The 27,902-nt window shown below is 47.0% G+C and overlaps 3 protein-coding genes across 7 annotated transcripts in view; 2 read left to right on the forward strand and 1 right to left on the reverse strand.

Moving 5' to 3' along the window:
- The window catches only part of Rab11fip1 (RAB11 family interacting protein 1), a 40,143-nt gene extending 33,205 nt beyond the window's left edge, over positions 1-6,938 (forward strand). For all 3 annotated transcript variants that reach the window (XM_070016183.1, XM_070016185.1, XM_070016184.1), the window contains one exon: positions 2,792-6,938. In XM_070016183.1, coding sequence (XP_069872284.1) covers positions 2,792-3,010 — 219 coding nt within the window. In that variant the 3' untranslated portion in view covers positions 3,011-6,938. The remainder of the gene's footprint in view (positions 1-2,791) is intronic.
- A 12,690-nt stretch (positions 6,939-19,628) lies between these two features.
- Positions 19,629-25,235, forward strand: Brf2 (BRF2 general transcription factor IIIB subunit). Its single transcript, XM_070016190.1, has 4 exons — positions 19,629-19,897; positions 20,313-20,372; positions 22,228-22,549; positions 24,003-25,235. The coding sequence occupies exons 1-4, from the start codon at positions 19,744-19,746 to the stop codon at positions 24,712-24,714; spliced, it is 1,248 nt and encodes a 415-aa protein (XP_069872291.1). The 5' UTR covers positions 19,629-19,743; the 3' UTR covers positions 24,715-25,235.
- A 73-nt stretch (positions 25,236-25,308) lies between these two features.
- Adgra2 (adhesion G protein-coupled receptor A2) overlaps positions 25,309-27,902 on the reverse strand; it is a 42,703-nt gene continuing 40,109 nt past the window's right edge. For all 3 annotated transcript variants that reach the window (XM_070016186.1, XM_070016187.1, XM_070016188.1), the window contains one exon: positions 25,309-27,797. In XM_070016186.1, coding sequence (XP_069872287.1) covers positions 26,573-27,797 — 1,225 coding nt within the window. In that variant the 3' untranslated portion in view covers positions 25,309-26,572. The remainder of the gene's footprint in view (positions 27,798-27,902) is intronic.

Consider the following 27,902-nt stretch of genomic DNA (forward strand, 5'->3'; position numbering starts at 1 on the left):
ATACATGCAACTTTTTGGTTGTATCTAGTTTCAGAAGTCACAAATAGAGTGGGCTAAGGATGTAGTTCAGTGGTATATCACTTGCCTAGCCTGCACAAGACCTGAGTTTGATTGCCAGCATGCCAGAAAAAGAAAACAGAGTAACTGAGGTTCAAAGGATATACCCTGTGAATGTATGCTTTCAACAAATTTAAAAGGGAAACAAAGGAAAAGCAGTTTTGAAGCAAGTAGTCCAACATCTCACCAACTTATGTACACCCTGATTTGGGTTCAGACCCCAATCAGATGAAAATACCAATGTGTGTTTCCAAGATAGCATTGTCATCATTGAGCTTTTTCTTTTTCTTTTCTTTTTGTGCTAGTTGTGGGGCTTGAACTCTGCCTGAACACTGTCCCTGGGCTTTTATGCTCAAGGCTAGTGCTCTACCACTTGAACCACAGTTTCACTTCTGGCTTTTTGGCGGTTAATTGGAGATAAGAGTCTCATTGGCTTTCCTGCTTGGGCTGGCTTCAAACCAGGACCCTCAGATTTCAGCCTCCTGAATAGACAAGATTACAGGTCTGAGCTACTGATACGTGGTGAAATCATTGAGCTTTTATTCCTGGCTGCAATGCGAGGATGAAACTCCTTTCCCTGATTTCTGGATGGTATGCAGGCAGTTTGCGTCAGTGACTGGGACAGGGCCTCCCATCATGATGTTGAACGGTGATTCTGCCCTTGACTGACCTGCTTGGAGAAGGTCTCTCAGTGAAACTGCCAGACCCTTAGGTCAATGAAACTGATACTCCCTTTGAGTTCTGAGGCAAAACCCATTTATAGTTTCTTTAAATCTCATTTCTTTCAATTTGCAAATCTCACAAACAACAGGTTATCAGAAATTTTTCTTCTTATTTCTTCTTGGAGTCCTGATATAGAATGTTACTTCTTCAACAGATTATCAGAAATTTCACTTATTCCTTCCAGGAGACTTGATACACCAAGTTACTTCTTCAACAGATTATCAGAAAATTTACTTATTCCTTCCTGGAGACTTGATACAGCATGTTACTTCTTGTTGTGTTTCCTTTCATGGTTCAGCCCTCTTTGGCTTGCAGTAGGACTCATATCATCCCATCATCCCAGATTGTAAGTGCTGGTTAAAAATTACTGTTCAGGGTGCTTGCTCTCATCTGAAGAAGGAACACTTAGTTCCCGGACGGGCTACTGTGTACCCAAAGAATGTCCTTGGTAGCTGTCAGATGATGGACCTGGTAGCGCTTGGCTTTGACTCTGTAAGTTTTTGCCCATATGCAGTGAATTTTTTGGAGAGGTGCCTCTGAGTGGTCCCTCCATTCATCTGATCACCAGATTCTTCTGCGGTGGTTTTCTCTGTCTCTCTCTCTCATTCTTGCTGTCTCCCAGCTGGTTTCTTATGCCACAGCCTCCCAAGTAGCTAATGTAGCAGATGTGTAGCACTATGCCTGGCTGATTACATTTCTTTTTCTCTTTCTTATCTAGTTTTTGGTGGCACTGGGAATTGAACTCAGGGCCTCATGCATACTGCCATCGAACTACATTCCAGCCCTTGATTTTTATACTTTTGAAGGATCATAAAACAAAATAAAGAAGTACATACAAACCTGGTTGTTGGTGGCTCACACCTGTAATCCTAGCTACTCAGAAGGCTGAGATAGGAGGATGAAGGTCTGAAGCCAGCCTGGGCAGAAAGTCCATGAGATTTTTTTTTTTTTCCCCAGTCCTGGGGCTTGAACCTAGCACCTGGGTACTGTCCCTGAGCTTCTTTCGCTCAAGGCTAGCACTCTACCACTTGAGCCACTTCTGGCTTTTTCTCTTTATGTGGTACTGAGGAATCAAACCCAGGGCTTCATGCATGCATGCTAGGCAAGCACTCTACCATTAAGCCACATTCCCAGCCCCAACTCATGAGACTCTTATCTCCAATTAACTACCATGCCCAAAAACAAAGTGGAGCTGTGGCTCAAGTGGTAGAGTGCTAGACTTGGGGGAAAAAAAAAAAAACACAACGCACAAAACAGCTCAGGGATAGTGCCCAAGCCCTGAGTTCAAGCCCTAGGATTTGCACACACACACACACACAAAACAGACAAAGAAGTACATACAACAGGAGCTAGAGGGGCTGGGAAGGTGGCTCAGTGGTAGAGCGCTTGCCTTGCATGCCAGAGGCCCTGGGTTCGATTCCTCAGCACCACATAAGCAAAAAGAAAAAAGCCAGAAGTGGCGCTGTAGCTCAAGTGGTAGAGCGCTAGCCTTGAGCTGAAGAGCTGAGGGACAGCGCCCAGGCCCAGAGTTCAGGCCCCACGACCGGACCCAAAAAAAAAAAAAAAACAACAACAGGAGCTAGAGGTGGTTTTCAAAGTCTGAAATATTTGCCCTCTGACCCTATATAGAAGCTTCATAAGAGTCAGCCATCAATGACTCGCTTCTGTAATCCTAGCTACTCAGGAGGCTGAGATATAAGGATGAAGATTTGAAGCCAGCCTGGGCAGAAAAGTCCATAAGACCCTTACCTCCAATTAGCAACCAAAAAGCCAGAAGTGGAGGCATAAGTGGTAGAGCCTTCCACAATTCGGGGAGGGGAGGGGGCGGAAAAAGCCTGGCAAGAGCTTAAGGCTTTGATTTGAAGCCCCAGTACTAGAACAACAAAAAGAGAAAAGAGAATTCCCAAGAAACTCAGATTACTAATAATATTTTCCTCTTTTGTTTTTCTTTTAGGTAGTTGTGTCTATGCTAACTTTATAACCATTTTCCCCCTTTCTTCTCTCTCCAAAGAAATACAACCCTTCAGACCCTGCCTTTGCCTATGCACAGCTGACTCATGAAGAGCTGATCCAGCTGGTCCTCAAACAGAAGGAAACCATAAGTAAGAAGGAGTTCCAGGTCCGAGAGCTGGAAGACTACATTGACAATCTGCTAGTCCGGGTCATGGAAGAAACTCCTAACATCCTTCGCATTCCGGCTCAGGTTGGCAAAAAAGCAGGAAAAATTTGAATCACCAGAACCAAACACCTAGATGGTTTTGTGAGCCTGTTTCTACCAGCCCTTGATATCAGGCCTTGGACAGTCTCATAACCAGCCAACAGACAGCCTACCAGTCACCATCTCCCTTGCATCTTATCTGAAGAGAGTTAATTCTACCAGCTGAAGTCAGATTAATTATTACAACAAATCTTTTACTGTACATTCCCAGGGTTTTAGTTTTAAATGCCACTGTGCCTTTAATTGGGTTAGAAGTACTTTATGCCCACCAGAGATATAGTCAATAAGAACTGATCCTGAGCCAGAGGTTCGGATGGTACCAGAAGTACTGATATTTTAACACTGAAGTGATTATTCTTCCCATAATGAAACTTTTTGAATACTAATCTCCAGCCATTAAAATTTAGAATGAAATGAGAAAGTGCCCCTGAATTTGGTGCTGAGTTTTGCCTACTTTCTTGTTCTTTGAGCAGCTCAAGTATGTGACTTTTCTGCTGTAGATTTTAATTTTTGATACCAAATAAATTGACTAGGCTTCTCAGATTTTTTTTTGGGGGGGGGGGTGGTTAGGAAGGGACTGGAAAAGAACTTCTGTAGCCATCAGTAGCCATCATTCTCTAGCCTTAACATATGAACCACAGGATCTTCTCCTAGATACTTAGAGAAGAATAAGGCATTAAAGAATTGCTTTCACCTGGTTTGGGGGGGAATTCAGTGAAAGCTCTCCTCTGGTGACAGGTGAGCATCTGCTGGCTCCACTGGCCTGTTTAGTGCCTTCACCCTCATAAGGGATGGGTAAGCCTACTAAGACAGTTCTAGGTTATAGAGAACTGTTTCAATAAGTCCCTTTAGCTATTTCCATTAGTGCTTTTGCTTGGTCTGAGCAGCATTTCCTGGAAGGCAGCGGGGCCCATTGACTCCTCTAGATGAAGGGTGGGCCAGGCTGAGGATGTGGCTCAGTAGTAGAGAGGTTGGCCAGTATGTGTGAACAGACCCTGGGTTCCATCCCCAGCATCACATATCTTGCCTCTTGAATACCTTGCTTGAAAGGAAATCCAACTTATGTCTTGGATACAGAAGAAGTTACAATGAAGGATTTAATATAGTTAGTAAAATTTAAAAGGCAGTAGAGAACAGAAATGCCTTAGCTTTTAAATGGTTGCATCTTTTTAGATAATAGATTCACAGATATTTTACTCTTTGGTTAGAGGAGCAGGGCTGGGGTATAGCTCAGCTTACTTATAATGGCGTGAAATGCTGGATTTCTCCCTAGCACCATAAAAATCAAATAAAAAAATTACAAGTAGCAAGAAGATGATACTTATTTTTCGATTGCTACTTTGTTTTTTTGAGGCTAGCCTCAATGGATGCTTCCGCTTCCCAAGTGCTGGAATTACAGGTGTATGTCATACACCTGGTGGGTTGCTATATTTTACAAACTAGGTTAATATTCATGTATATTTTTAACTAGGGCACTGGGCCCTTTCTTAATAGCACTGCATCAGATTTTTAAGATAATAATTTCACTACTGGTCACCTCATGCTTGAATTAGAAAGTTTTGTCTTGCTAATTTTTTTTCCCTCCTGGTTGTGATAGAATCTCAAGTCTTGACAATTCTCTTGGGAGAAAAATTATGTCAGGCCAGTGTCGAGGGCAGGCTTGAGAGTAAATTTAGAATCTCTTCTGTGAATGCTCTTGTCATGTAGAGGGTAGAAAGCAAGATGGCTGGCAGCCTAAACCCTTTTCAGGATTGTGCTTGCCATGACATTGTTTAGATTGGAGCACTTTAATATGAAGGTGACACTGTATGTTCATCTAGCTTACTGGCTTTTAATAACACACAGCTATTTAATTTAATTTAATTCTCTCCTACAGTACCAGGGAAACACTGTAAACTTCTCAGATGACTTGTATTTTTATAGTGCTATGAAAATTATTGATAAGCCTGTAATGAAAATTGTATACTCGCTTGAACTCTGAAAATGTACATGGATATGTATCTGTTCTGCATCCTTTTTTTTGTTTTTCTTTTTTTACTTGATATAAATATATTTGACTGTGACAACCCAAGGGCACTGGGGAGCAGGTGTGTTTAGCTTCTCTTCCTTGGAACAGATGAGGTATGGACCTGCCTTGTTCATTAGGAGCTCAGAGATACCTGCTGCTAGGATCTGAGTATGTGGAAAGTCATCTAGCTGGAGGAGTGAATTCCTGTGCTCTGAAATGCCACTTGGGAACTCTGAAGAATGAAGGACAATTTACTTCATGGGTGTCTGGCTTCTGCCAGAGCTGGAAGAAATTCGTTAATAGCATTCCTGTTACCACATAACATAGATAACCTGGAGTTGCTAACTGTTGATTCAATGTGGGCCCTGGGGAAGGGGTTTATCTAAGAGAAGCTGTACCTTGCTCTGCTAGCAGCAGAGGTCAGTGAATTGGAGTGTTGGAGCTCCTGGATCTGGTATATGCCAGTGAGCTTCATTTGGATGTCATCTTCAAGAAAAATGTCACCTATGGCCCACTTGTTTCATAGCATCTCATTCCTTAGCAGATATCTTGTTCTCCCCTTTTGGTTTTTTTTTTTTTGGGGTCCGGTCGTGGGGCCTGAACTCTGGGCCTGGGCACTGTCCCTCAGCTCTTCAGTTCAAGGCTAGCACTCTACCACTTGAGCCACAGCGCCACTTCCGGCTTTTTTTTTCTGCTTATGTGGTGCTGAGGAATTGAACCCAGGGCCTCATGCATGCAAGGCAAGCGCTCTACCACTGAGCCACTTTCCCAGCCCTCCCCCTTTGTTTTCTTTCTCTCACCCTCCCTTCAGTACTGGAGCTTGAACTTGGGGCTTTGTGCTGTTCCTTGGCTTTTTTTTGTTCAAGGCTAGTGCTCTACCACTTGAGCCACAGCTCTGCTTCTGGCTTTTTGCAGGTTAATGCGAGATAAGAGTCTCATTGATTTTCCTGCCCAAGTTGGCTCTGAACTGTGATCCTCAGATCTCACTATCTCCTAGTAGCTAGGATTAGAGGCATAAGCCTCTAGCTCCTGGCTCCCTCTCCTTCTTAATGTGGTCATCTTAATGAGGTGATGTGCTCAGTAGCTGTGGTCCAATAGAGGGCTGTTCATGTGCACCTGCATGAATGAGGCGAGCTGTTTGCCTCCCAGCCGGAAGTACAGCACTGCAGAGAAAGAGTCCATGATGCTTTACCACATATTGTATTGAGTCAAAGACCTGTTAATGTTGAAATAACATGAGAGCTTTCTTCCTTGCCTCCCTTCTCCCAGCCAGCCTTTTCCCTCTTTCCTTCCCTTCCTTTCCCTCTGGGAGTTGAACCCAGGGCTCTGTGCAAGCTTAAGCACATGCTATACCACTGAGCTACACTTTAGCTCCAATGTCTGTTTGTTTTTCTTCTATAAGGATCCCCCAATGCTGAAAGATTGTTTTAGATGGAGAACTCAGTCTCCTAGTATCTGTACCATTCTCAATTCTGGATTCTCCTATTTACTATGTGAGTTACTAAATTGACTTTCCCTTCCCTACATTTGAAGGATTGCCCAGTGTTTTTGGATTATAGCATTATTATTTTCTGCTTTATTACTTTGGGAGGTTTAAATTTCTTTTTTTTTTTTTTTTTTGTTGGTCGTGGGCCTTGAATCCTGGGCCTGAGCGCTGTCCCTCAGCTCTTCAGCTCAAGGCGAGTGCTCTACCACTTGAGCTACAGCACCACTTCCGGTTTTCTGGTGGTTTATTGGAGATAAGAGTTTCACGGGCTTTCCTGCCCGGGCTGGCTTTGAACCGTGATCCTCAGATCTCAGCCTCCTGAGTAGCTAGGATTACAGACGTGAGCCACCGGCGCCCTGCATGAGGTTTGAAATTCTTTGGTTGTGTTTGTAAGAAGTAACCTAAAGTTTCCTATAACACTAAATAAAATGGTACTACCTTTCGAAGATCTGTGTTTGCATTTTAGTGTATGTGTGATGGTTTCTTCTGCCTTGCTGGAAAACTTCTTGGAGTGATGTGTGTGACAAGTTTCTCATCCCATGGGGATCTGTCACTTGAGCTGCTTCTACTTTGTACCAGGGTACCTCTACCTCCCACCCTCCAACTCAACTGTTTGTTTTGGTTTGGGGGGTTTTTGGTGCTGGGATTGAACCCAGGGTCTTATGCATACTAAGTAAGTGAAAAGGTAAAGACAAAGTAAAGAAAGACATAGACACCTGTAGAGTTTTCTAAGTAACATCATAACATGTTCTTGGAAAAGAGAATGAACAACAAAACTTGAGAGGTGCTACTCCCATCTCTCACCAAGGCCAAAAGGTCAGCAGTGCAGTCACCTTAGCCCTTGAGCCCAAGCCCAGTATCTAAACAAAAGATCAGGCACCATCTTTTGGGCCTGGGAGTCTTACTTTCTGATAGGGTTCCAGCCATCACTTCCAACTCAAGACTGACTTTCTTGGCCCTGTGAGGCTACCATCTCGCAAGCCCCAAAATTCTTGAGGCCAGTGTCCTCAGCCTTTTGACTCTCCACTATTTTACACAGAAACCTGTTTATTGAGGCCTGGGAAGTGTTTCCTTGGTAACACAGACGGGCTCTCACAGTGTTGTAGAAAGGCTGCCTTTATCCATATGTATCAAATATTCCCTTTAGGCTAAGCCTTGACTGCAACAGGAAGACTAGAAGGCCAATATGGGATGACTTCTTGCCATTTGCTTAGCACCAAACTACTATTTCTAATACTTGTCATGATAAATGATGATCCATTAGGCATATAAGAAAACTGAGAATGTTAACTCTGAATGATAGTTTGTTGAAGCACACCGAAGCAGTTAAGTAAGGATTTAGCATGTGCTCTGTGTGTGTGTGTGTGTGTGTGTGTGTGTGTGTGTGTGTGTGTGTGTGTGTGTGTGTGTGTGTGTGTGTGTGTGTGATCTAGGAGGGGAAGATCAGGATAAATGATTCATAAAAATAATTCAGAAGGAATTATGAGGACAGTGAACACAATATAAGAAATCCTGGGGGCTAGGAAGGTGGCTCAGTGGTAGAGTGCTTGCCTTGCATGCCTAAGGCCCTGGGTTCGATTCCTCAGCACCACATAAGCAAAAAGAAAAAAGCCGGAAGTGGCGCTGTGGCTCAAGAGGTAGAGCACTAGCCTTGAGCTGAAGAGCTGAGGGACAGCACCCAGGCCCAGAGTTCAGGCCCCACGACCGGACCCCTCCCCCCCCCCAAAAAAAAAAAAGAAAAAAAATCCTGGTCACATACTATGATTCCACACCCTAGTTAGTGTTGGGAAGAATGAGTGTCACCGAAGAGCCAAGGTGGTGGGAAGGAAATCTGGTGAGAGGCTCTAAGTCCTGCCACAACCACCAAGCTCAGGGTAACAATGAGAAAGTTTATTCCGTGCTCAGAGTGAAACTGGGTTAGTCACAGTTTCAGTCAAGTGAGCTGGGAGGAAGTCAGAGGTGGTGCCTGGTTACAACCCTTGAGGATAGCTAGGCTCTGTCTCAGAGATTACCTACTCTAGATTAGAACGATCCTACCCCTTAAGAAGTCCATCAGTTTGGTGCTTCCACCTAAGACAGGTTTTCACCAGAGTGGAACATTCTTTTGAGTTCTGGCCTTCCCCATGATGAGAAACCCAGGGAGGTCCCACACAAAGACTTGCAGATGAGAACATCAGCCAGGCCAACAACTCAGTGGAATATATACACACCTCACCAGGGGATGCTGGGCAAAACTTCCTTCGGGTGGTAGGCCACCCTCCAGTGCCTCCCTTTCTAGTCTTCACTCCAGAAAGTCCTGACTTCAAGGCCAACATTGCACATCTGCCTGTTTGGACTTTGCCAACAACCCTCCTTGAATTCTGGGCCTCAAGCTTTTGCTTGGCTTATTTTGCTCAAGGCTGGAACACTAAACACTTGAGCCATATCTCCACTTGGGAGATTAACTGGACATAAGAGTCTCAAACTTTTCTTCTGGGCTAGCTTCAAACCTTTATCCTCAGATCTCAGCCTCCTGGGTAGCTAGGATTACAGGCCTGAGCCATGGGCACTTAAGGCACCAGTACTTGGGCCTGGAAAAGATAATTGTTCTTCGAATCTTTAAAGTTGTTGGTAGGAGGATCATAAAATTGCTGTTCCACCTTATAATAGGGAGAGTAGAATGACTACAATGTAAAAATCCTGGATTTTGCATGCCAATTCTAGGACTTAAACTCAGGGTCTTAACAAGGTTCTTGAGCTTTTTTGCTCAAGGCTAGCTCCCTACCAGGTGAGCCATAGCTCCACTTCCAGCTTTTTGGTGGTTAATTGGAGAGAAGAGTCTCATGGACTTTCCTGCCTGGGCTGGCTTTGAATTGTCATTCTTATATCTCAGCCTCCTGAAAAGCTACAATTAACAGGCATGAGCCACTGGCACCTGGCAATCCTGGTCTGTAATTTTTTTTTCTTGATATTCAAGATATACACATGAAAATCACACCAAAGAAAGCACCCCAGTGTTCTGCTATTCTGTGGAACAATGTAAAGAAATACTTCCTGTGCTAATTACATTGTTTTTAGGGACATGTTTCTCCTCCCCAGTAAGAATGTTGAGTGTGCTAAAATGAATGGATGTCCTTGAGAGGTGAATGTGTCTTAATACTGACCTGCCAGACAACCAGCTATCAATCATCATCCATAGCAAGATCCATCCATGGGGGTGGGAAAGTGGCTTAGTGGTAGAATGCTTGCCTGGCATGCATGAAGCCCTGGATTCAATTCCTCACTACCTCATAAACAGAAAAGGCCGGAAGTGGTGCTGTGGCTCAAGTGGTAGAGTGCTAGCCTTGAGCAAAAGAAGCTCAGGAACAGTTCAAGCCCCAGGACTGGCCAAAAGAAAAAAATATATATCCATCTAAGGCTACTGTGCTGAAGTCCCTTTATAGTGTGGACAACTGATTCAAATTTAGGGAAGGTTTGTCGGGGATTACTGTATCCCTCAGCCAGTTGGAGGGAAAAGGAGCCTCCCATGCAGTCAAGCTCATGATAGTGGATGAGATTTCTCTTAATAGGAGTGATTCTCACAATGAGTAAGCAATCTCTTGGGAAGGAAGTATGGATGTAGACTAGAAGGAATATGTTTTAAAATTTTCTTTTCTAGGTTTGTTTTGTTTTTGAGACAAGGTTTCGTTATATAGCCCAGCTTGGCCTCGAATATCTTTCTACCTCAGCCTCCCAAGTGCTAGGATTATCATGCTTGGTATTTGTGTTTGTTTTGGTTTTTCATGTGTTCCTCTTCAACTGTGAAGACTATCTTCTGAAATGTTTTGTTTTAGAAATACTTTTCAACAACATTCTTCCACTTTATGCTTCTCAACCCTTCATCAAAGGCTGTTAGCAATCTCACATAATCCTTATATGGAAAATTTAATTATGTCAGTTTAACTGCTTTGTGTTCATGAGTCAACAGAGAACATCCAGTACATGAATTTAGGACCACATACATCACATTTGAAAAAAAAATTTTTTTATAGTAGGTCGTGGTGCCTGAACTCTGGGCCTGGGTGCTGTCCTTTAGCTCTTTAGCTCAAAGCTAGTGCTCTACCACTTAAGCCAAAGCACCACTTCTGGCTTTTTCTGCTTATGTGGTGCTGAGGAATCAAACCCAGGGCCTCACGGATGCAAGGCAAGCACTCTACCACTGAGCCACCTTCCCAGACCAAAAGGTTGTGTTTTTTTGTTTATGAGGAATCAAACCCAGGGCCTCACGGATGCAAGGCAAGCACTCTACCACTGAGCCACCTTCCCAGCCCAAAAGATTGTGTTTTTTTTGTTTTTGTTTTTGTCAGTTGTAGGGCTTGAACTCTGGGCCTGGGCGCTGTCCCTCAGCTCTTCAGCTCAAGGCTAGTGCTCTACCGCTTGAGCCACAGCACGACTTCCGGTTTTCTAGTGGTTTATGGGCGATAAAGAGTCTCATGGACTTTCCTGCCCTGGCTGGCTTTGAACTGCAATCCTCAGATCTCAGCCTCCTGAGTAGCTAGGATTATAGGCATGAGCCACGGGCACCCGGCTAAGATTGGTTTTTATTGGAGGCTTTGTGGTGTACTATAGTAACTTTGGAATTACAATCTTGGAACATCTTGTTTGTAGTGGTTTGGCAGTCCTGGACTTTGAACTCAGGGCTTTACATTTGCTAAACCAGTATTCTACTCCTTGAGCCAGGCCTCCAGCTCCCCGTTTTTTGGCTAGTTCCTGGGGCTTGAATTCTGGTCCTAGGCTCTGTCCATGAGCTTCTTTTGCTCAAGACTAGCGTTCTACCACTTGAGCCACAGCACCACTTCTGGCTTTTTCTGAATAGTTTATTGAAAATAGGAGTCTCACAGACGTTCCTACCCAGGTGCCTCCAGCCCTTTTTGCTCTCATTATTTTTGAGATATAGTCTTGATTTTTGCTTGGCCAACCTAGAACCACGATCTTATTTATGCTTCACATGTAGCAGGAATGAAAGATGAGCAACACTGTGCCCTTTTGGTAGGTTGGGATGGGAGTCTTGTGAACTTTTCTTCCTGGGCTGGCTTCAAACCACAGTCCTATCAATCTCAATGTCCCAAAAGGCTAGGATTCTAGATTATTATGTGAGTCATCACACCAGATTGGATTTTGGATAGTCTTAAAGCTCAAAGTTTTAAATGCATCTGAATAAATCTGCTTGCACCCTCCATTTTGCCAAAAGCCTAACTAAACCTGAAAGACCCCCTCCCTAACCAACCAGGCCCTGAGCCTCCTTTTTTTAGGGGAACAGAGTTTTGTATCTAACCACGCTATTTCTGGCTTCTGTAACATGCTTTGCTAAGAAAATTATATTACCCCCATATTCCCCCTTTTGATAACTAACCTCACCAGTTAATCAATAAGCCCACACCCTACTAACTAACCCCACCCCGCAGTCAGCCCCCTGGTGTGAGCGAACGATTAGGCGTCGACTCGGACAAAGGTCACTTCCTCATACCAAGGGCCGGAGACACACAACTCGGCACGTACACCGAGGGACCCCCTCGAACAGTGATTGGCCAAAACACATGATTTGTTTTAAAAGGATTGGCTGCCTGCGTGCAGACCAGGTTGTAATACTTTAAATTTACTGGCTGAAAAAGCGCGGGCACTCCTGTAACGGACAGAGGGGTCCCATAAAAGGACCATCCCCGGGACTGCTCGGGGTTCCCAGCCACTGACCCGAACCTTGCGGATCTCGAGGTCACGTGCACCTGGGAACCTGGGCATGCCCAAATAAAACCCTCTTGCCTTTTGCATCTGGTGTCGTCTGACTGGTGCTTGGGGCAGGGAGGTCCTGATATGGGGGACACCCGAAGTCGGGGGTCTTTCATCTTGGGGGCTCGTCCGGGATCGCCCCCTGACCCACTCCAGCTCGGACCCACCAGGAGGTAAGCCGGCCTTTGTCTTTGTCTCTGTCTGTCTGGTGTTTGTCTCCGCGCAGCGTCTGTACTATTACGCGTAATAGCTCTGTATCTGGGCGGCTTGAGAAGGAGCTGACGAGCTCGGACTTCTCCCCCGCCACCCTGGGGGACGCCTCAGGGATTAGAGGGGCTCGATTTTTCAGAGCTCATGTCTGGAGGAAGGAGGGAACGTGGAATCTCTCTCCTTCCCGGGGAAAGGAGGGAACGTGGAATCTCTCTCCTTCCCGGGGAGTTTAGCCGTGGTCGGCCACTCCCATCTGAAGTTGCTTTTTCTGTTTGGCGCCTGTCTGTTTTTGTCTGTTTCTGTTTAGTGTTAATTGTCTCTGTTGTCTGTTTTGTTGCCCTTAAAGGGATGGGGCAGCAACTAACAACCCCCCTTAAGTCTGACTATAGATCACTGGAAGTTACAGCCTGAGCCGAGATTGTCAGGTTTTGGGAACTTGCTTGTTTGTCAATTATGAAATTGCCACTGACCACCTGCGAGTGGCCCCAGTTAGATCTCAGCCTCAGGCCTTGGCTTAGGGGGTCTGAGCGTGGGGGAGAACCTGTCAGTCTGAGGGGACGGCCGCTATGGGACTTCTTTCCCTTGCCCCAAGATGACTGGGAATTCTCCTCTGCCTTGGAAGGCCCCTGGGTCAACGTCTGCAGGAATCTAATAGAAAAATTTCTCTGGAATGAGTAGAGGGGGTGTTGAGTCCCCTGGTAAGTGGTGAGATGTCGTCCCATTCACTGAGACCTGATTTTGTCTTTGTGACCACTTGTTTGTCTTGTTAACTTTAGTGTGTTTGTTTTATGTTTTCTGGGGTAGGAAAGTTCTGGGTGAGTGTGGCAGGCTCACCCAGCAGACTCTGGATTCAGCTTGCTGAGTGAGAACAGCACAGAGTTCCGGTAGGGATAAACTGGGGCCCATTAGTCCCCAACTCAGCCTTTGGTTCTTGTCTAGTTCTGTTTTAAAATTGGTACCAGTTTTAAATGTGGATCCTTGGTTTTTGTGTGTATCTGTGTTTTTGTTATTTATCTATTTAAACATCTCTGAGGGAATAAAAGTTCCAACTGGGCTTGGTCACAGACCTGCTATGCCCACCCTCCCTGCGAGGCATGGAAGGTTACTGGGCTAGTTTGGTTCCCTTCAAGCCTCAGGCTGCACCTTCTCCCAGTGGAGGCTGCTGGAGGACAGGCGAGGGCGTAAATTGGGTAAAATAAATAAATAAATAAATCAGGCCAGTTTTGTTTTAGGTGACTCCCTCCCCCAGCCCTCCTCCAACTCAGAAGAGATTCAAAAGCCTTGCTAACAAGCAAGCTCTGTGAAAATGAAGCCCAACAAAGGTACCTAGTTCTAAAAGAAATACTGTCTTAAATTTTTGTTTAAAAACTTTAGAAGGCGTACATACAACTGATTTTGATTTTTGCGCACTTTAAGATCTGTGTGAGTGTTTTGTGTGTGTCTGTGAACGTGTTCAAAGATGAAAATTGTCAGCATACTGTAACAATTGGGTGAGTTTAAATTTAAAATTCAAAAGATTATGAGGTTTGGACATTACCAAAAATTTTAAAGAATCTTCACATTGTTTTAAATGGCTTTTTAAAGATTCTTTAACTTGCAAATTAGAAAATCTGGTATTTTAAAAGCTAATATTTTAAAATGCATAAGTCTGTTTATACTGTAATCAAGTTATCTGGCTTAACAAAATGCATTGGCAGTTTGGCATTTAATTCCTTGGCTAAAATTTGGGGAAAAATAATAAAAATTTAAATGTAAAAGTTAGTTTAACACTGTCAAAGATGTTACCTGTTCTGTCTGTCTAAAACTGTGTATTTCATTCGAGAACCAAGAGAAGAGACAGGGGGAAAAACTTAGAAGCCAACAGAAGACCTATCTTTAGGGGTAAGGGGTGAACAAGCAGAAGTGCAGTTCAGCTGGTCATGCATGGTGGGACAGGCCCTGGGAGGAGTCCACCCATGGTGAGGCAAGCTGGCACAAACGCAGTTCATCTAACCCTAAAGAGTCGGATTGGGTGTGTGCCTGCCTATTCCATAGGAGGGGCCAAGTGGCCCATCGTTGTTCTGTCTCTTTTCCCTGTGGATAGCCACTGAAAACATGATTAAAATGAGTGATGTGATGATCTGATTAGTATTGCTAAAACTTCCCCTTGGATGTGTTAACATTAAAATTAGAAAGGCCTTAAAAAGAGGGTTAAAAAGTTATTTGTATAATGTGACTTGCTTTTAATGTTTACAATTAGGATGTTTTTAAAAGTCATAAAGACACTAAGTCTAACTTTTTGGTTCAGTTATGATAATTGTTATTTTCTCATTAAGGAAAAATTGTCATCTGAGTTTAAAAATCTTAATGTATGTCTGTTTTAAAACGAGCCAAGAGGCAATGAGTGACACTTGGCCTCAAGATTTCAAGGGATCTTTTCAAAACGCAAATAATAACTAAAGTATAAAATATTAAAGGTGGTTAATAAGAGGTTTAAAAAAAAAATAGAAAATGGATTTTTGGATATAAAGTTTAAATGTAAAATTGTTCTTGACATTGGCCTCAATGTGCACAAAGGAAAAATTAGGATTACCAAAATAATTGCTATTCTAGTTTGCTCTTATAGGTTTTTCAAGTTTCCAGCAAAGTCCAGAGCAAAGCACAGAGGATTCCTACAGTTTGTCAGATATAACTTTGACTCTTAATAAGTTTCAGGTAAGAGCATGCTTAAAAGCTACTTCTATGTTGACCACCTTGTTGCTTTCAATTGGAGTAAAGTGGCCTTTTATAAGACTCATTGATCTGCAAACTGGTTCAAAGCCAGCCCGGGCAAAAAAAAAGGTCCCTGTGAGACTGTCACCTCTACTCAGCCAGCAGAGTGCTGAAAGAGCAAGCAGAGATGCTTTGGGACTCACAGTGGCAGAGTACTAGCCCTGGACTGAAGAGTTAAGGGACAGCATTCAAGCCCCGAGTCTGGGACTCAAAGTGGCAGAGTGCTAGCCTTGAGCTGTAGAGCTGAGGGACAGTGCTCAGGCCCCGAGTTCAAGTCCAGCAACCAGCTAAGGAAAATGCCAATGAGGCATTTATCCAGTGTAGAGAAGACACTCCTGGGACAAAAACAATGGAGGAACATCCAGAGGCAGTAAGCCACTGCTTGGATGGCAGAAATGTCAGATCCTAGAGTCATTTGTGCGTGGCCCTTCAAAACTGATCAGAGCCGGGAGGTCATAGGAAGATAGTTTGGAAGCATGCCTAATGTTCATGACTACCTTGTAAGGGACAGGAACTTGCCAGTCCTCTGTGATAGTAAAAAAGCTAATGTTATAAAATATGGGGGGGTAGTTTAAATCTTAACCCCTTTATGTGCCAAAAGCTCTAATTGGCAGTAATATTGAGCTGACACCAGTTACATGAAATTCATCTTCTCAGGAAAAAGTTTGTAAACCTGAGAGTGTGTTTCTATTGATATCTGTCTAAAGGCCTGCAAAGGTAACTCAGGCATTGTGTTAGGGTCACTAGAGATCACATTCCTAAGTCATCCAGAAAGATGCTTTTACAAACCAGAGTGCTAAACAAGCTACACTGCTATAGCTGGAGAAAAGGTCTGTGCAGTTGTCAAAAGTTAAATATTGTTCTTAATGACATCTAACCCTGATGGCCTCTTTGTAAAATAGGCTAAGGTTATAGGCTCCTGGCTAGGTAAGATCAACGCCCCTAAAGTCAGCTTGAAGAAGTTACAGAAGATGGACCTTCGCCCTTCTACCCCCATTTTAAGATCAAGGGTCCAGAGTCAGTTTTGGAAAAATGAGGCAAAATAAATAAAATAATTTTAAAAAAGGGCATAAAAAATAGTGTTAACTCTTGTAGGTGTGCAAGGTGTGGAGACTGCATTTGTCAGAGATGGTTACAAGACTAAGCCTTCTGTGTCTATTTACTAAAATATCTGGTTAGTAAAAAGTTGTGATTTTGGTAAATTGTCCTCAACTATTGTTTAAAAGATCTTAAAAACCAACAGGATCAAAGCCTGCCAAGCCTATGCAATGTATCCTTAACCAGTCTGTGTAGGAATTTACAGCCGAGCATGAGGTGTGACAGTCCCTTGGAGCCACTGAGAGATCCTGCTGTTGCTGCTGCTGCTGCTGCTGTTACGGTTGCTGCTGCTGCTGCTACGGTTGCTGCTGCTGCTGCATACCTTAATGGGTAAAGTTCAACGACGGCCTGACAGTCACTTGGAGGAACTCCTGCTTGATTCCATCACCTGAGTCTGCTTCCTGGTTGACTGCTGCTAAATCTAAGATCTTGTGGGACATTCTTTTGGGTGATATCCAGAAACCCTCTCTTCCCACAGTGGATATTGGGGACAAGGATATCACTGGCTTGCTTGTCTTAGGCACTTCAGTGCATAATGACTGGAAATCCACTCTATGGTCACAGCCTAGTTTGGCTCTGGTATGGTAATAATCTGAGTGTGTTATCAATGGAGGTAATACTCTTAGCCTTAAAATCTAGCAAGCTTCTGCATCACAGTGGTGCCTTAAGGCTGTTCTAAGATAAAGGTTCTGCAAGCCAAAGGAAAATTGGGCTTGTAACACTGGAATTACCCCGTGTGTGTCAACAGCCGTTTTTAACCCAACTAGGGATTATTGTGTACTAGTGCAAATTTGGCTCCCCATCACCTACCATCCCGATGAATTTGTCCTCCAGTATTTCGAGAACTCTGTATACAGGGACAACAGAGAACCTGCAACTCTCTCCCTAGCTGTTCTTTTGGGCCTTGGAGGAATAATGGCCGGAATTGCCACAGGAACCACAGCCCTGATGAAGGCAGATCAATACATGCTCCTACATCAGGCTGTAAATAAAGACCTAAAGACCCTAAAAAAGTCTGTCCGGGCGTTGACAGACTCCGTAAGCTTCTTAGCTGAGGTAGTCCTCCAAAATCGAAGGGGGTTAGACTTGCTTTTTCTAAAGGAAGGGGGCCTATGTGCAGCCTTAAAAGAAGAGTGTTGTTTTTACGCTAACAAAACAGGAGTAATAATCGAGACCCTAGACAAACTCAAAGAGAGGCTAGATAAAAGAAAGCGGGAATTTGAGTCCCAACAGAGATGGTATGAAGGATTATGGAACAAGTCTCCTGGTTCACTACCCTATTATCCTCCTTGATGGGACCACTTATACTACTGATGCTAATCCTTACCTTAGGCCCTTGCATTGTGAACCGCTTGATACAATTTGTAAAAGACTGCCTATCGGTAGTACAGGCCCTAGTTTTGACCCAACAATATCAAGCCCTCAGACAACAGGGAACTGGTAGTTAAAATAAAAAAAAAAAAAAAAAGGACAAAGCCTCTAAGGTTAGAGGCACTAACAAAAGAAATGGGGGAATGAAAGACCCCCTCCCTAACCAACCAGGCCCTGAGCCTCCTTTTTTTTAGGGGAACAGAGTTTTGTATCTAACCACGCTATTTCTGGCTTCTGTAACATGCTTTGCTAAGAAAATTATATTACCCCCATATTCCCCCTTTTGATAACTAACCTCACCAGTTAATCAATAAGCCCACACCCTACTAACTAACCCCACCCCGCAGTCAGCCCCCTGGTGTGAGCGAACGATTAGGCGTCGACTCGGACAAAGGTCACTTCCTCATACCAAGGGCCGGAGACACACAACTCGGCACGTACACCGAGGGACCCCCTCGAACAGTGATTGGCCAAAACACATGATTTGTTTTAAAAGGATTGGCTGCCTGCGTGCAGACCAGGTTGTAATACTTTAAATTTACTGGCTGAAAAAGCGCGGGCACTCCTGTAACGGACAGAGGGGTCCCATAAAAGGACCATCCCCGGGACTGCTCGGGGTTCCCAGCCACTGACCCGAACCTTGCGGATCTCGAGGTCACGTGCACCTGGGAACCTGGGCATGCCCAAATAAAACCCTCTTGCCTTTTGCATCTGGTGTCGTCTGACTGGTGCTTGGGGCAGGGAGGTCCTGATATGGGGGACACCCGAAGTCGGGGGTCTTTCAAACCAAATTATTTCACTTCAAAGTCCATTTAGGCATTCCCTGCCTGGCCTCTGAAGCTATCTTGAATTTGCCCCCCAGATTCTAATTCAATTCCCTCAATTTACAGTTGAGAAAAACACACATTTAAGAACAGAAGATGAGCCGGTGGCTCCCACCTGTAATCCTAGCTACTCAGGAGGCTGAGATCAGAGGATCCAGGTTCAAAACGAGCCCGGGCAGGAAAGTCTTATCTGCAATTAACCACCAGAAAACCGGAAGTGTCGTTGTGGCTCAAGTGCTCACCTGGAGCTGAAGAGCTTAGGGATAGCGCCCCAGGCACAGAGCTCAAGCCCCACCACCCACATAAAAAGAAAAGAAAACAGACAAAAAATGGAAGAAGCTGGGTGCTAGTGGTTCACTGAAATTTGGGAATCATGTTCGAAGCCAACTTGGGCAGGAAAGTTCGTAAGACTTTAATCTCTAATTAGCTATCAAAAAGCCAGAAGTCAAGCGGAGCTGTGGCTCAAGTGGTATCGCATTAGACTTGAGTGAAAAACTGGAGGACAGCGCTCGGGCCCCCGAGTTCAAACCCCAGGACCGGCAATAAGGAAAGAAGGAAGGAAGGAAGGAAGGAAGGAAGGAAGGAAAGAAGGAAGGAAGGAAGGAAGGAAGGAAGGAAGGGAGGAAGGAAGGGAGGGAGGAAGGGAGGGAGGAAGGGAGGGAGGAAGGGAGGAAGAAAGGAAGGGAGGGAGGGAGGGAGGGAGGGAGGGAGGGAAAGAAAAAGGAAGATTGGAAAAGGTAGAAAGGAACTTACCTATGCAAACAGCTCGGGAAAACAGAGCACAATTTCTCTTACTACCGCATTCTACTTTTAGCGATTTCCTACTAAGACCAAAATCAACATTTGTTACCACAGACAATGGAAAACCTGCGATTCCACTAGCGCTTAAAAAAAAGGTGTATCAGGAATGTCAACAATTTCCTGTAGGTGCCCCGTGTCCAAGTAGGTAGAAAGTTTATCCAAATTCCAGCCCCAGGGCGATGCCTCAAACTACTGAGGGCAGAGAACTTGACACGCAGCTCAGGACCGGAACCTCTTTTCCTAGCTCTGGTTTCTCTCCGAGTCCTCAGACGCGAAGACCGGAAGTGGCGCGCGCAACCGCGGGGCGGGGCGAGCGCTCGCGTTCTCGCTCGGGCCGGAAGCGTTGCAGCTTCTCTCGGGGTCTTCCCTGGTTCCTGTCGGCGCGCGGTTCCTGTTGGGGAAGTAGCAGTGGGCGAGCGGGGGCTTCCGGGCCGCTGGGCAGGTAGGAGCGATGCCGAAGGGCGGCCGCTGCCCGGACTGTGGCTCCGCTGAACTCGTGGAAGACTCGCACTACTCGCAGAGCCAGCTCGTGTGCTCCGCCTGCGGCTGCGTGGTCACCGAGGGGACCCTAACCACTACCTATACCGACGAGGGCAACCTTCGAGGTACCTCCCCGTGCCCCCCATTTCCGGGCCTGGGGCAGTGGAGCGACTAACACCAGATTCCCCATTCTATCCCCTTCGAGACCCTGAAACGCAGTCAACCCCCCTCCCCTAGAAAAAATCTGCAGCCGGGAAAATTGCCTAGCTTGGATGACTGAGAATTTAGATAGACTGGAGCTGTTGGAGTTCATTCACTGTGGAACTAAACCTTCACTTTGTGGATTTGGTACTGCCCTGAACTCAGAAAACCAGACGGTCCTTTTCCTGTGCATCCTTGGGCATCTTGTATGAGACAGACAGCAGATGCACACTGATTTGAATTCTACTTTCTGACCTTGTGTAGTGGGAGAGCATAGGACTAAATGTACTATTGGTTGTTCATTTCTTTTACAGAAGTAACATACTCTTCTTTTTTCAGAAATAACATATTCTCGAAGCACCGGGGAAAATGAGCAAATTAGTCGCAGCCAGCAACGAGGTGAGAGTCAACTTTTTACAATACAGTAGTAACTTTAAAGAAATGATCCTGAAGCCAGGGGCTACTGGCTTATGACTGTCATCCTAGCTACTCAGGAGGCTGAGATTTGAGGATCTCAGTTCAAAGCCAGCCCAGGCAGGAAAGGCCATGAGACTTTTATCTCCAGTTAACCACCAGAAAACCCAAAGTGGTGCTGTGACTCAAAGTGGTAGAGTGCTAGCCTTGAGTGGAAAAAGCTCAGGGACAGTTCCCTGGGCCTTGAGTTCCAGCCCCATGGCCACAACCACCAACAACAAAAATCCTGATGGTCTTTTCTATCTTAGTGCATTTCCTGGTGTGAGGTGGATTAGAAGAGAATAGTAATTAGAAATAAAGGTTTGGTAGCAGGGGTAAATCTGAGAACATTGTATCCATATGTGGATATGTTGAAATGAAATTCCCCTTGAGCAACTAATTGATGCTTTAAAAAAAAATGTAAAGAGAAAGCTGGGTGCCAGAGGCTTATGTCTGTAACCCTAGCTACTCAGGAGGCTGAGATCTGAGGATCTTGATTTGAGGACAGCTGAGGCAGGAAAGTCCATGGGATTCCTATCTCTAATTAGCCACCAAAAAGCCAGAAGTGGAGCTGTGACTCCAGTGGTAGAATGCTAGCCTTGAGCAAAAAAGCTCAGGGACAGTGTACAGTGCCCAAGCCCTGAGTGCAGGTCCTAGGACTGGCACACATACAGGCACACAAAAAAGGAAAAAGAAAAAAATTGGAGTATCTTGGCACTGTGGTACATTCCTATAATCCCAGCACTTGGAAGTCTGGAGTAGGAGCAAGAACCTCAGGTTTGATTCTAAACAAACAGTAACAAAAACCATAACATTAGAAAAGAGAGAGCCAGGCACTGGTGGCTTACACCCGTAGCTACTGGGGGCTGGGATCTGAGGATCATGGTTCCAAGCCATTCCAGACAGGAAAGTCCATGAGACTCTTATCTTCAATTAATTACAAAAAAGCCTGAAGTAGTGCTGTAGTTCAAGTGATAAAGTGCTGGTCTTAAGCAAAAGGAGGTAAGATAACCGTGCCCAGGACAGGGTTCAAGGCCCAGGACCAGCAAAAAAAAAAAAAAAAAAAAGTAAAAAAGCAAAGCAGAAAGAAAGAATGGGGGATGGTTCTAAGAGCTGTATAGGATGTTTGTGGTAGCCTCAGGAGCTTGGCTAAAAGTGTGCTAGGGCTGTTGCTTACTGGTAGATGGTGTGCCTAGCATGAATCCCCAAATGCCTAAAAGTGGATCAGCTACAAATAAAACTAGCCTCCGAAAAATGGTGGGTTGAATATGACTTCTCTTTCCCCAACTATTTCTGTACCAGTGAGAGCTAGAATGTAGCTATCTTAGTGGTAGAGAGCTTGTATAGCATGCATGTGGTTCTGGGTTCAATTACTATCACTCAAGGGGAAAAGATAAAACCATAAAAAAAGAACTGCACAACGTGTTCTCCAGTCCATCCAAAAAGATATGTTATTTGCACATCTTGTATCTGCTAGCAGCACTAATTTGATTCACAGCAGAATGTACTAACAGGTGTTTACTAGTTCCTTTGACCTTATTTTGTGTGTGTGTGTGTGCGCGCGTGAGTGTGTGCGCGTGAGTGTGTGCGCGTGAGTGTGTGCGCGTGTGTGCGTTGGATCTGGGGTCTGAACTCAGGGCCTGAGTACTGAGTCTCACAGACTGGCTTTGAATTTGAGTCTCAAAGGCTGGCTTTGAATTGTGACCCTCAGATCTCCCCATTCTGAGTAGCTAGGGTTACGGGGTAAGCCACCGGCATCCAACTTGACCTCTCTCTTAACTCTTGCTATGGGTTTTCTTAGGTCTTCGCCGAGTGAGAGACCTTTGTCGAGTGCTCCAGTTACCACCAACGTTTGAGGACACAGCAATTGCCTATTACCAAAAGGCATACAGGCACTCTGGCATCCGTGCTGCCAGGCTCCAGAAGAAGGAGGTGTTGGTGGGCTGCTGTGTTTTAATCACCTGCCGGCAGCATAATTGGCCCCTTACCATGGGAACCATTTGCACCCTGTTATATGCAGACCTGGATATGTTTTCTGGCACCTACATGCAGATAGTGAAGCTTCTGGGCTTAGATGTGCCATCTCTGTGCTTGGCAGACTTGGTGAAGACTTACTGCAGCAGGTACCTGTCTAGGAGGCCACCGTGGGATGGGATGTGTCTCTTGCTTATGGCTGCTGTGACCAGAGTCTATGTGATAGGATCTAGTACCTACCACTAATGAAGTTAACTGGTATACTTTCCTAGAGTGCTGCCATTTCAAATACATTTGCCACCTTAGCAACCTGGTGATGTAGGAAGAAGTTTCATGCTGTGGCTCAGGGTTGCTGAGTCACACCGCTCATACATCAGTGTGCCTTCTGAATGGCAGGCCTGTGGCATGGACATGTGTGACTGTGTGTACTTGGGAACATAGCCGAATAGGATAGTAGTTGATGGTAGAATTGAGGTTAAAAGCTATGTTCTTTTGGTTGTTTTAAGTAACCATAGTCTTTCTTATTTTTTTTTTTAAAGTCAATTACTGCAGATGACAAAGGCTTTTTTAAAATGTTATGATTGGCCAGGTGTGGTGGAACACATCTGTAATTCTGGCAGAAGCTGAGGCAGGGGCTGGGAAGGTGGCTCAGGGTAGAGCGCTTGCCTTGCATGCATGAGGCCCTGGGTTCGATTCCTCAGCACCACATAAGCTGGAAAAAAAAAAGCCGGAAGTGGCGCTGTGGCTTAAGTGGTAGAGCGCTAGCCTTGAGCTGAAGAGCTGAGGGACAGCGCCAAGGCCCAGAGTTCAGGCCCCACAACCGGACCAAAAAAAAAAAAAAAAAAGCTGAGGCAAAAGATGAGCACAAGTGGCTTACATATTTAATTCTAGCCTCTAGGGAGGCTGAGGTTTAAGGATCCAGGTTTGAAGCCAGCCCAAGCAGAAAAGTCTGTGACTCTTATCTCCAGTTAACCGTCAAAAAGCCAGAAGTGGAGCTGTGGTTTGAGTGGTAGAATGTTAGCTTTGAGCAAAAAAGCTCAGGGACTGTACCAGGCCCTGAGTTCAAGGACTTGCACGCACACAAAAAAGAAGCAGCAGCTGAGGTAGGGGATTCAGGACTAGCCTGGGCTACATCATAAGACTGAGTCTCAAAATAATAAACGAATAGTTGATATTTGGTTTCTTTTTAGCTGGATAACTGGGGCAAGTTTTTTCCAACTCTATACATAACAGAGTACATTTCTCTTTTTCTTTTTTTTTTTTGAGTACTGGGGTTTGAACTCAAAGCCTTGTGCTTACCAGGCAAGAGTTACCATTTAAACTACTTGCCTAATCCTTAATAGGGTACAGGGCTAACAGGAAGGTTCTGATCCTTGCTGCTTTCTTCTGCCTGTCCCCTGGCAAGGAGAACCTACATGCAGTTTTCTTTCGCTACCTCTATGAACCTGCTACCCAGTGAGCATTTCTGCTGCCTGCCCAGTTCTGTCCCAAGAGGACAGGGGCAGAACTACCTCCCTGTCTTGAGTACCCTTATGTAGGTCAGGGCCCCTCCATCCTGCCCCATCATCATTGAGACCTGATCCTCATTTTGTTTTATTTCAGCTTCAAACTGTTCCAAGCCTCATCTATGCCAGCCAAATATGTGGAAGACAAAGACAAGATGCTGTCTCGGACACTGCAGCTGGTAGAGCTGGCCAATGAAACATGGCTGGTGACTGGTCGGCATCCTTTGCCTATCATCACTGCAGCTGCTTTTCTAGCATGGCAGTCTCTGCAGCCTTCACATCGGCTAACGTGTTCCCTTGCCCGATTTTGTAAACTGGCAAATGTGGACCTGCCCTACCCTGCTGCCTCCCGCTTGCAGGAACTGCTGGCCGTGCTGCTGCAGATGGCTGAGCAGCTGGCCTGGTTGCAGATTCTGAAACTTGACAAGCGATCTGTGGTTAAGCACATTGATGACCTTCTCCAGCACCGACACCTGCTAATCCGCATGGCCTTTCGAGATGGGACAGCAGAAGTGGAGTCCCAGGAGGAGGTGCAGGGACAACAGCAAGAACAGGAAGAAGTGGAGGACAATTCCTTAGATATGCCCAAAGGGAAGCGGCCCGCCAGTCCTGCCCTTCTCCTCCCACCCTGCATGTTGAAGCCCCCAAAACGGATCCATAGCACATCCCCTGTCTCCACAGTGACTGGAGATGAAAACATTTCTGATAGTGAGATAGAGCAATACTTGCGGACCCCTCAGGAAGTAAGGGACTTTCAGAGAGCTCAAGCTGCTAGCCAGGCTGCTATGGGTGCCCCTAACCCTCCTTGATGCTCTCCATTTGGGGGTACTTTATCTTATTGTGAGCAGTATGATAATAGGCCTGTCATGGCACAGGAAGTAAGTGGACTTGAATAGTATCTTGTTTGAAGGAAACAAGGGTGTCCAGTCAGCTGGTCCTGAGGTCCTGGAGTAGGAGCTGGGAGGAACAAGTTACAAATGTTTTGCATTCTGTGGGGTGGTTTTCCCCCTAAAACACTTATGGAAAATGCCAGACTCTGCTGCCTCAGTTTGAATTCTTCACCGATCTTGTGCAGCAGCTGGCATTCCCAGTGGTACCAACCTTCGGAGAAGCAGTAGCTGGGGAAATCTTGGCTCTGTGTCCATTCTAGGCACCACATGTATGGTGTTAAAAGATCCTCTATCTCATTAAGAAATGACTGTGGGTGGATTGCAGCTATAACTCAAAGGGCTTTGCAAAACTTTAATATATTAAAACAAGAGGCATCTTCTAGAAAACATTTCTATTGTATAAAACCCAAGCTTTTTAAAAACATGTTTTCTTTGGCACTTTTCATTCCCTCCCTCCCCTTTCCCCAGCGTATTGCAAAAAGCTCTCCAGTGCTAAGGCATAGGCAGGTATGTAAACAGCAGCCAGCATATGTGGAAGAATAATACAAAGCTTTTTTTCTTCTAATATCGTCTGTGCAGCAAGCATAAATAACAGGGCTGGTCTCGAAGAACATGGTTTCTCCCCTCCCTGCAGCCCTCTTCCACCTGACCATGTGAGGGTGGCATGAAGATTGAGAGGGACCTGGGCCAGACTTGGGCTCCCCATTGCTCTTCAGAGGCCCAAGGTTCCCCGTACTTCCATGCAGCCCTATAGTGAAAGTCTGGTGATTGCTTTTAGATAGGGAAAAGTACTGGTTGGTGCTGGGGTTTTAGAGTAGTGAAGACAGGCCTCTTGGTGAGCAGCAGGAACCCTAGCTGTTGGCCTAGGGCTTAGCATGGGCTCTGTGAGCTGGAAGTCTGGTTTGACATGTTGACGTTTTCTCCCTACAGTGGAGTTAGATCAGATTATAGGGTTGCTTCTATATGGCCTCATGGAGGCAAGGAGGTGCTCTTCCTTGGTCCCTTGGGAGTTGGGAGGCTGAGACCAGATGGCAGATGGCTCTTAAAATTGAGCATTTAAGTGCCTTTCCAAACACTACCTGCCATTAGGGTAGAGCCACTCTTCCAGAATGTTGTTTTCAGGTACTGCCCAGATCCAAGTCCCAGCTCCTTCGGCTTGTCAGGCACCTGGCTCAGCAGCTTCTCAGGTGTGGGTTTGGGCTTTGTCGTGAGGCCCCTCTCAGTTGCAAGGAAGGTGCTTGTCCTGCTTCCCGGGAGTGGTGCCCTTAACTGTGCCCTTCCCACAGGACCAGTTCTCCAGAGCTGCCTCGTGCCGCCCCACTCTCCTTGCATGGTTAACCTGAAAAGCAGCACCTGTTACTCCCCTGGGCCCGACACCTGGCTCACCTGCTAGGACGGCTTCCTGAACCAAAAGTGGGCGGGCCGTGAGGAGAGAGGGCAGTCCCCGGCTCCCCTTAAGGCAGTGTGGGCCGGAGTGCGGGGAGCACTGAGGGAGGAGTCCGCCCTGCCTGGGCTGGCTCTTCCGCTCTGTTTGTGGGCCACTCCGCGGTCAGGACTTTGCTCCTTGGGAGGACACCGGAGAACTTGGCGGTCGGATGTGGATCTTGCGTGTTTCTGGATTGCCTGTCGCTGCCTCCGGGTCGGCGCGCCTGGCACGTGGCAGCCCCTGCCCCTGCCCCACAGCCGGTGGCGGGCGGGCGGGGTGCGGCCTCCGCCGTGCCATACCGGGACAGCGCTCCGGCCGGCCTGCCCCACTGCGTCGCCCGCCCACCCTGCCCTAGACGGTTGTCTCGCTCTTCCAGAGGCCGGTCTTCATGCAGCCGCCCCCGGCAGCCTCGGCGGCCCCGGGGTCGTCGTACTTGCCCCCCTTCGGGGCGCCGTTGAGCGGGTACGAACGGCGCTTGCTGTCCTTGTCGGGCGCGCCGCCCCGGAGGTTGTCGCGGCTGGCGCAGCGGCGCTGGCCCGGCCGCGCGGCCTCGGGGAGCGGCGCGCTCGTGTCGCTGCCCTCCGACGGCGTGAGCATGGGCTCGGCCTCCAGCGGGAGGCTGCCGCCCGGGCCGCTGTCGGACGGACTGTGGCGCAGGCTGCCGCTCTCGCTGGACGGCGGCTCGGGCGCCCCGGGCGCCGCGCCCGCGCGCAAAGCCTTCAGCCGGCTCCGGCCGCCGACCTCGCCCGCGCGGTGCCCCTTGGCCCGGCTCTTGTGCGCGCGGCGCCCGTGGTGCACGTTGTTGGGGTGTCGGGGAGCCAGGCTCCCCCGCGGGCCGGGGGGCTCCGGCTCGGCCGCGCCGCGGGCCGCCAGCCCCGCGTCGCACCCCTGACTCTGGGCCAGCTGCAGGTTGGTGAGTTTGCAGGGACCCGGCGCCGGCGTAGGGCCTCCGCTGCCGCTCGGGGAGGACTTGAGGGAAGCCGGCCCGTCCCCCAACACTGGGGAGCCGTCCTCGTGGGCGGTGGGCAGGGCCCGGCCCGGGGCGTGCGAGCCCGAGGCTGAGGCCGGGGGACAGCAGGCGCGCCAAGAGGCCCTCACGTCCCTGCGCCTGGCACAGTGATGCGTGAAGACGAAGAGACCCAGCGCGGAGGCCGCCACCCCGTACAGACAGCTGCACACCACGCGGGGCAGCCAGCGCTGGGACACGGCCAGGGCCCCGCAGGCCCACATAGCCAGGTACAGGAAATGCGTGGTCATCAGCGCCCCCAGCTGGACCCCTGGGGAATAGAGGCTGTCGCCGTCCTCTGGGGGCCCGGGAGTCACCACTCCAGCGCTCCCCGCAGCCAGGAGGGAACCCGAGTCACTCAGCAGGGCGCCGCTGCTCCTGAGCCTGGTGGGACCTCTCGGCTCCTCCCCCGGCTCCAAGGAGAGCCGGCTGTTGCCCCCCTTCGGGCTCTGCGCCAGAGGACCCCGTAGGTGCAGCCCAGCACACAGAAAGTAGATCCAGGTGACCAGCAGAATCAAAGCCACCGGGATGTAGAAGGCACCCAGGCTCGGCCGCCACACCAGCCAGCAGCTGAGGGGAGATAAAGAGGGGGTGGATAAGTAGGGCTCACAGGTTGGGTGGTCCACAAGCTGGATATGAATGGAGAGGCAGAACCTAGTGCTTAGCATGACTGGG

Source organism: Dipodomys merriami, unplaced genomic scaffold (assembly GCF_024711535.1).
Source record: "Dipodomys merriami isolate MVZ:Mamm:240054 unplaced genomic scaffold, mDipMer1.0.p SCAF_12, whole genome shotgun sequence".
Classification (NCBI taxonomy): Eukaryota; Metazoa; Chordata; class Mammalia; order Rodentia; family Heteromyidae; genus Dipodomys; species Dipodomys merriami.

Coding starts and splice junctions, on each gene's coding strand:
- Brf2 (XM_070016190.1), top strand. CDS start 19,744: ATGCCGAAGGGCGGCCGCTGCCCGGACTGTGGCTCCGCTGAACTCGTG. Junction 19,898..20,312: donor CGACGAGGGCAACCTTCGAG/GTACCTCCCCGT, acceptor TTCTTTTTTCAG/AAATAACATATTCTCGAAGC. Junction 20,373..22,227: donor TAGTCGCAGCCAGCAACGAG/GTGAGAGTCAAC, acceptor GGGTTTTCTTAG/GTCTTCGCCGAGTGAGAGAC.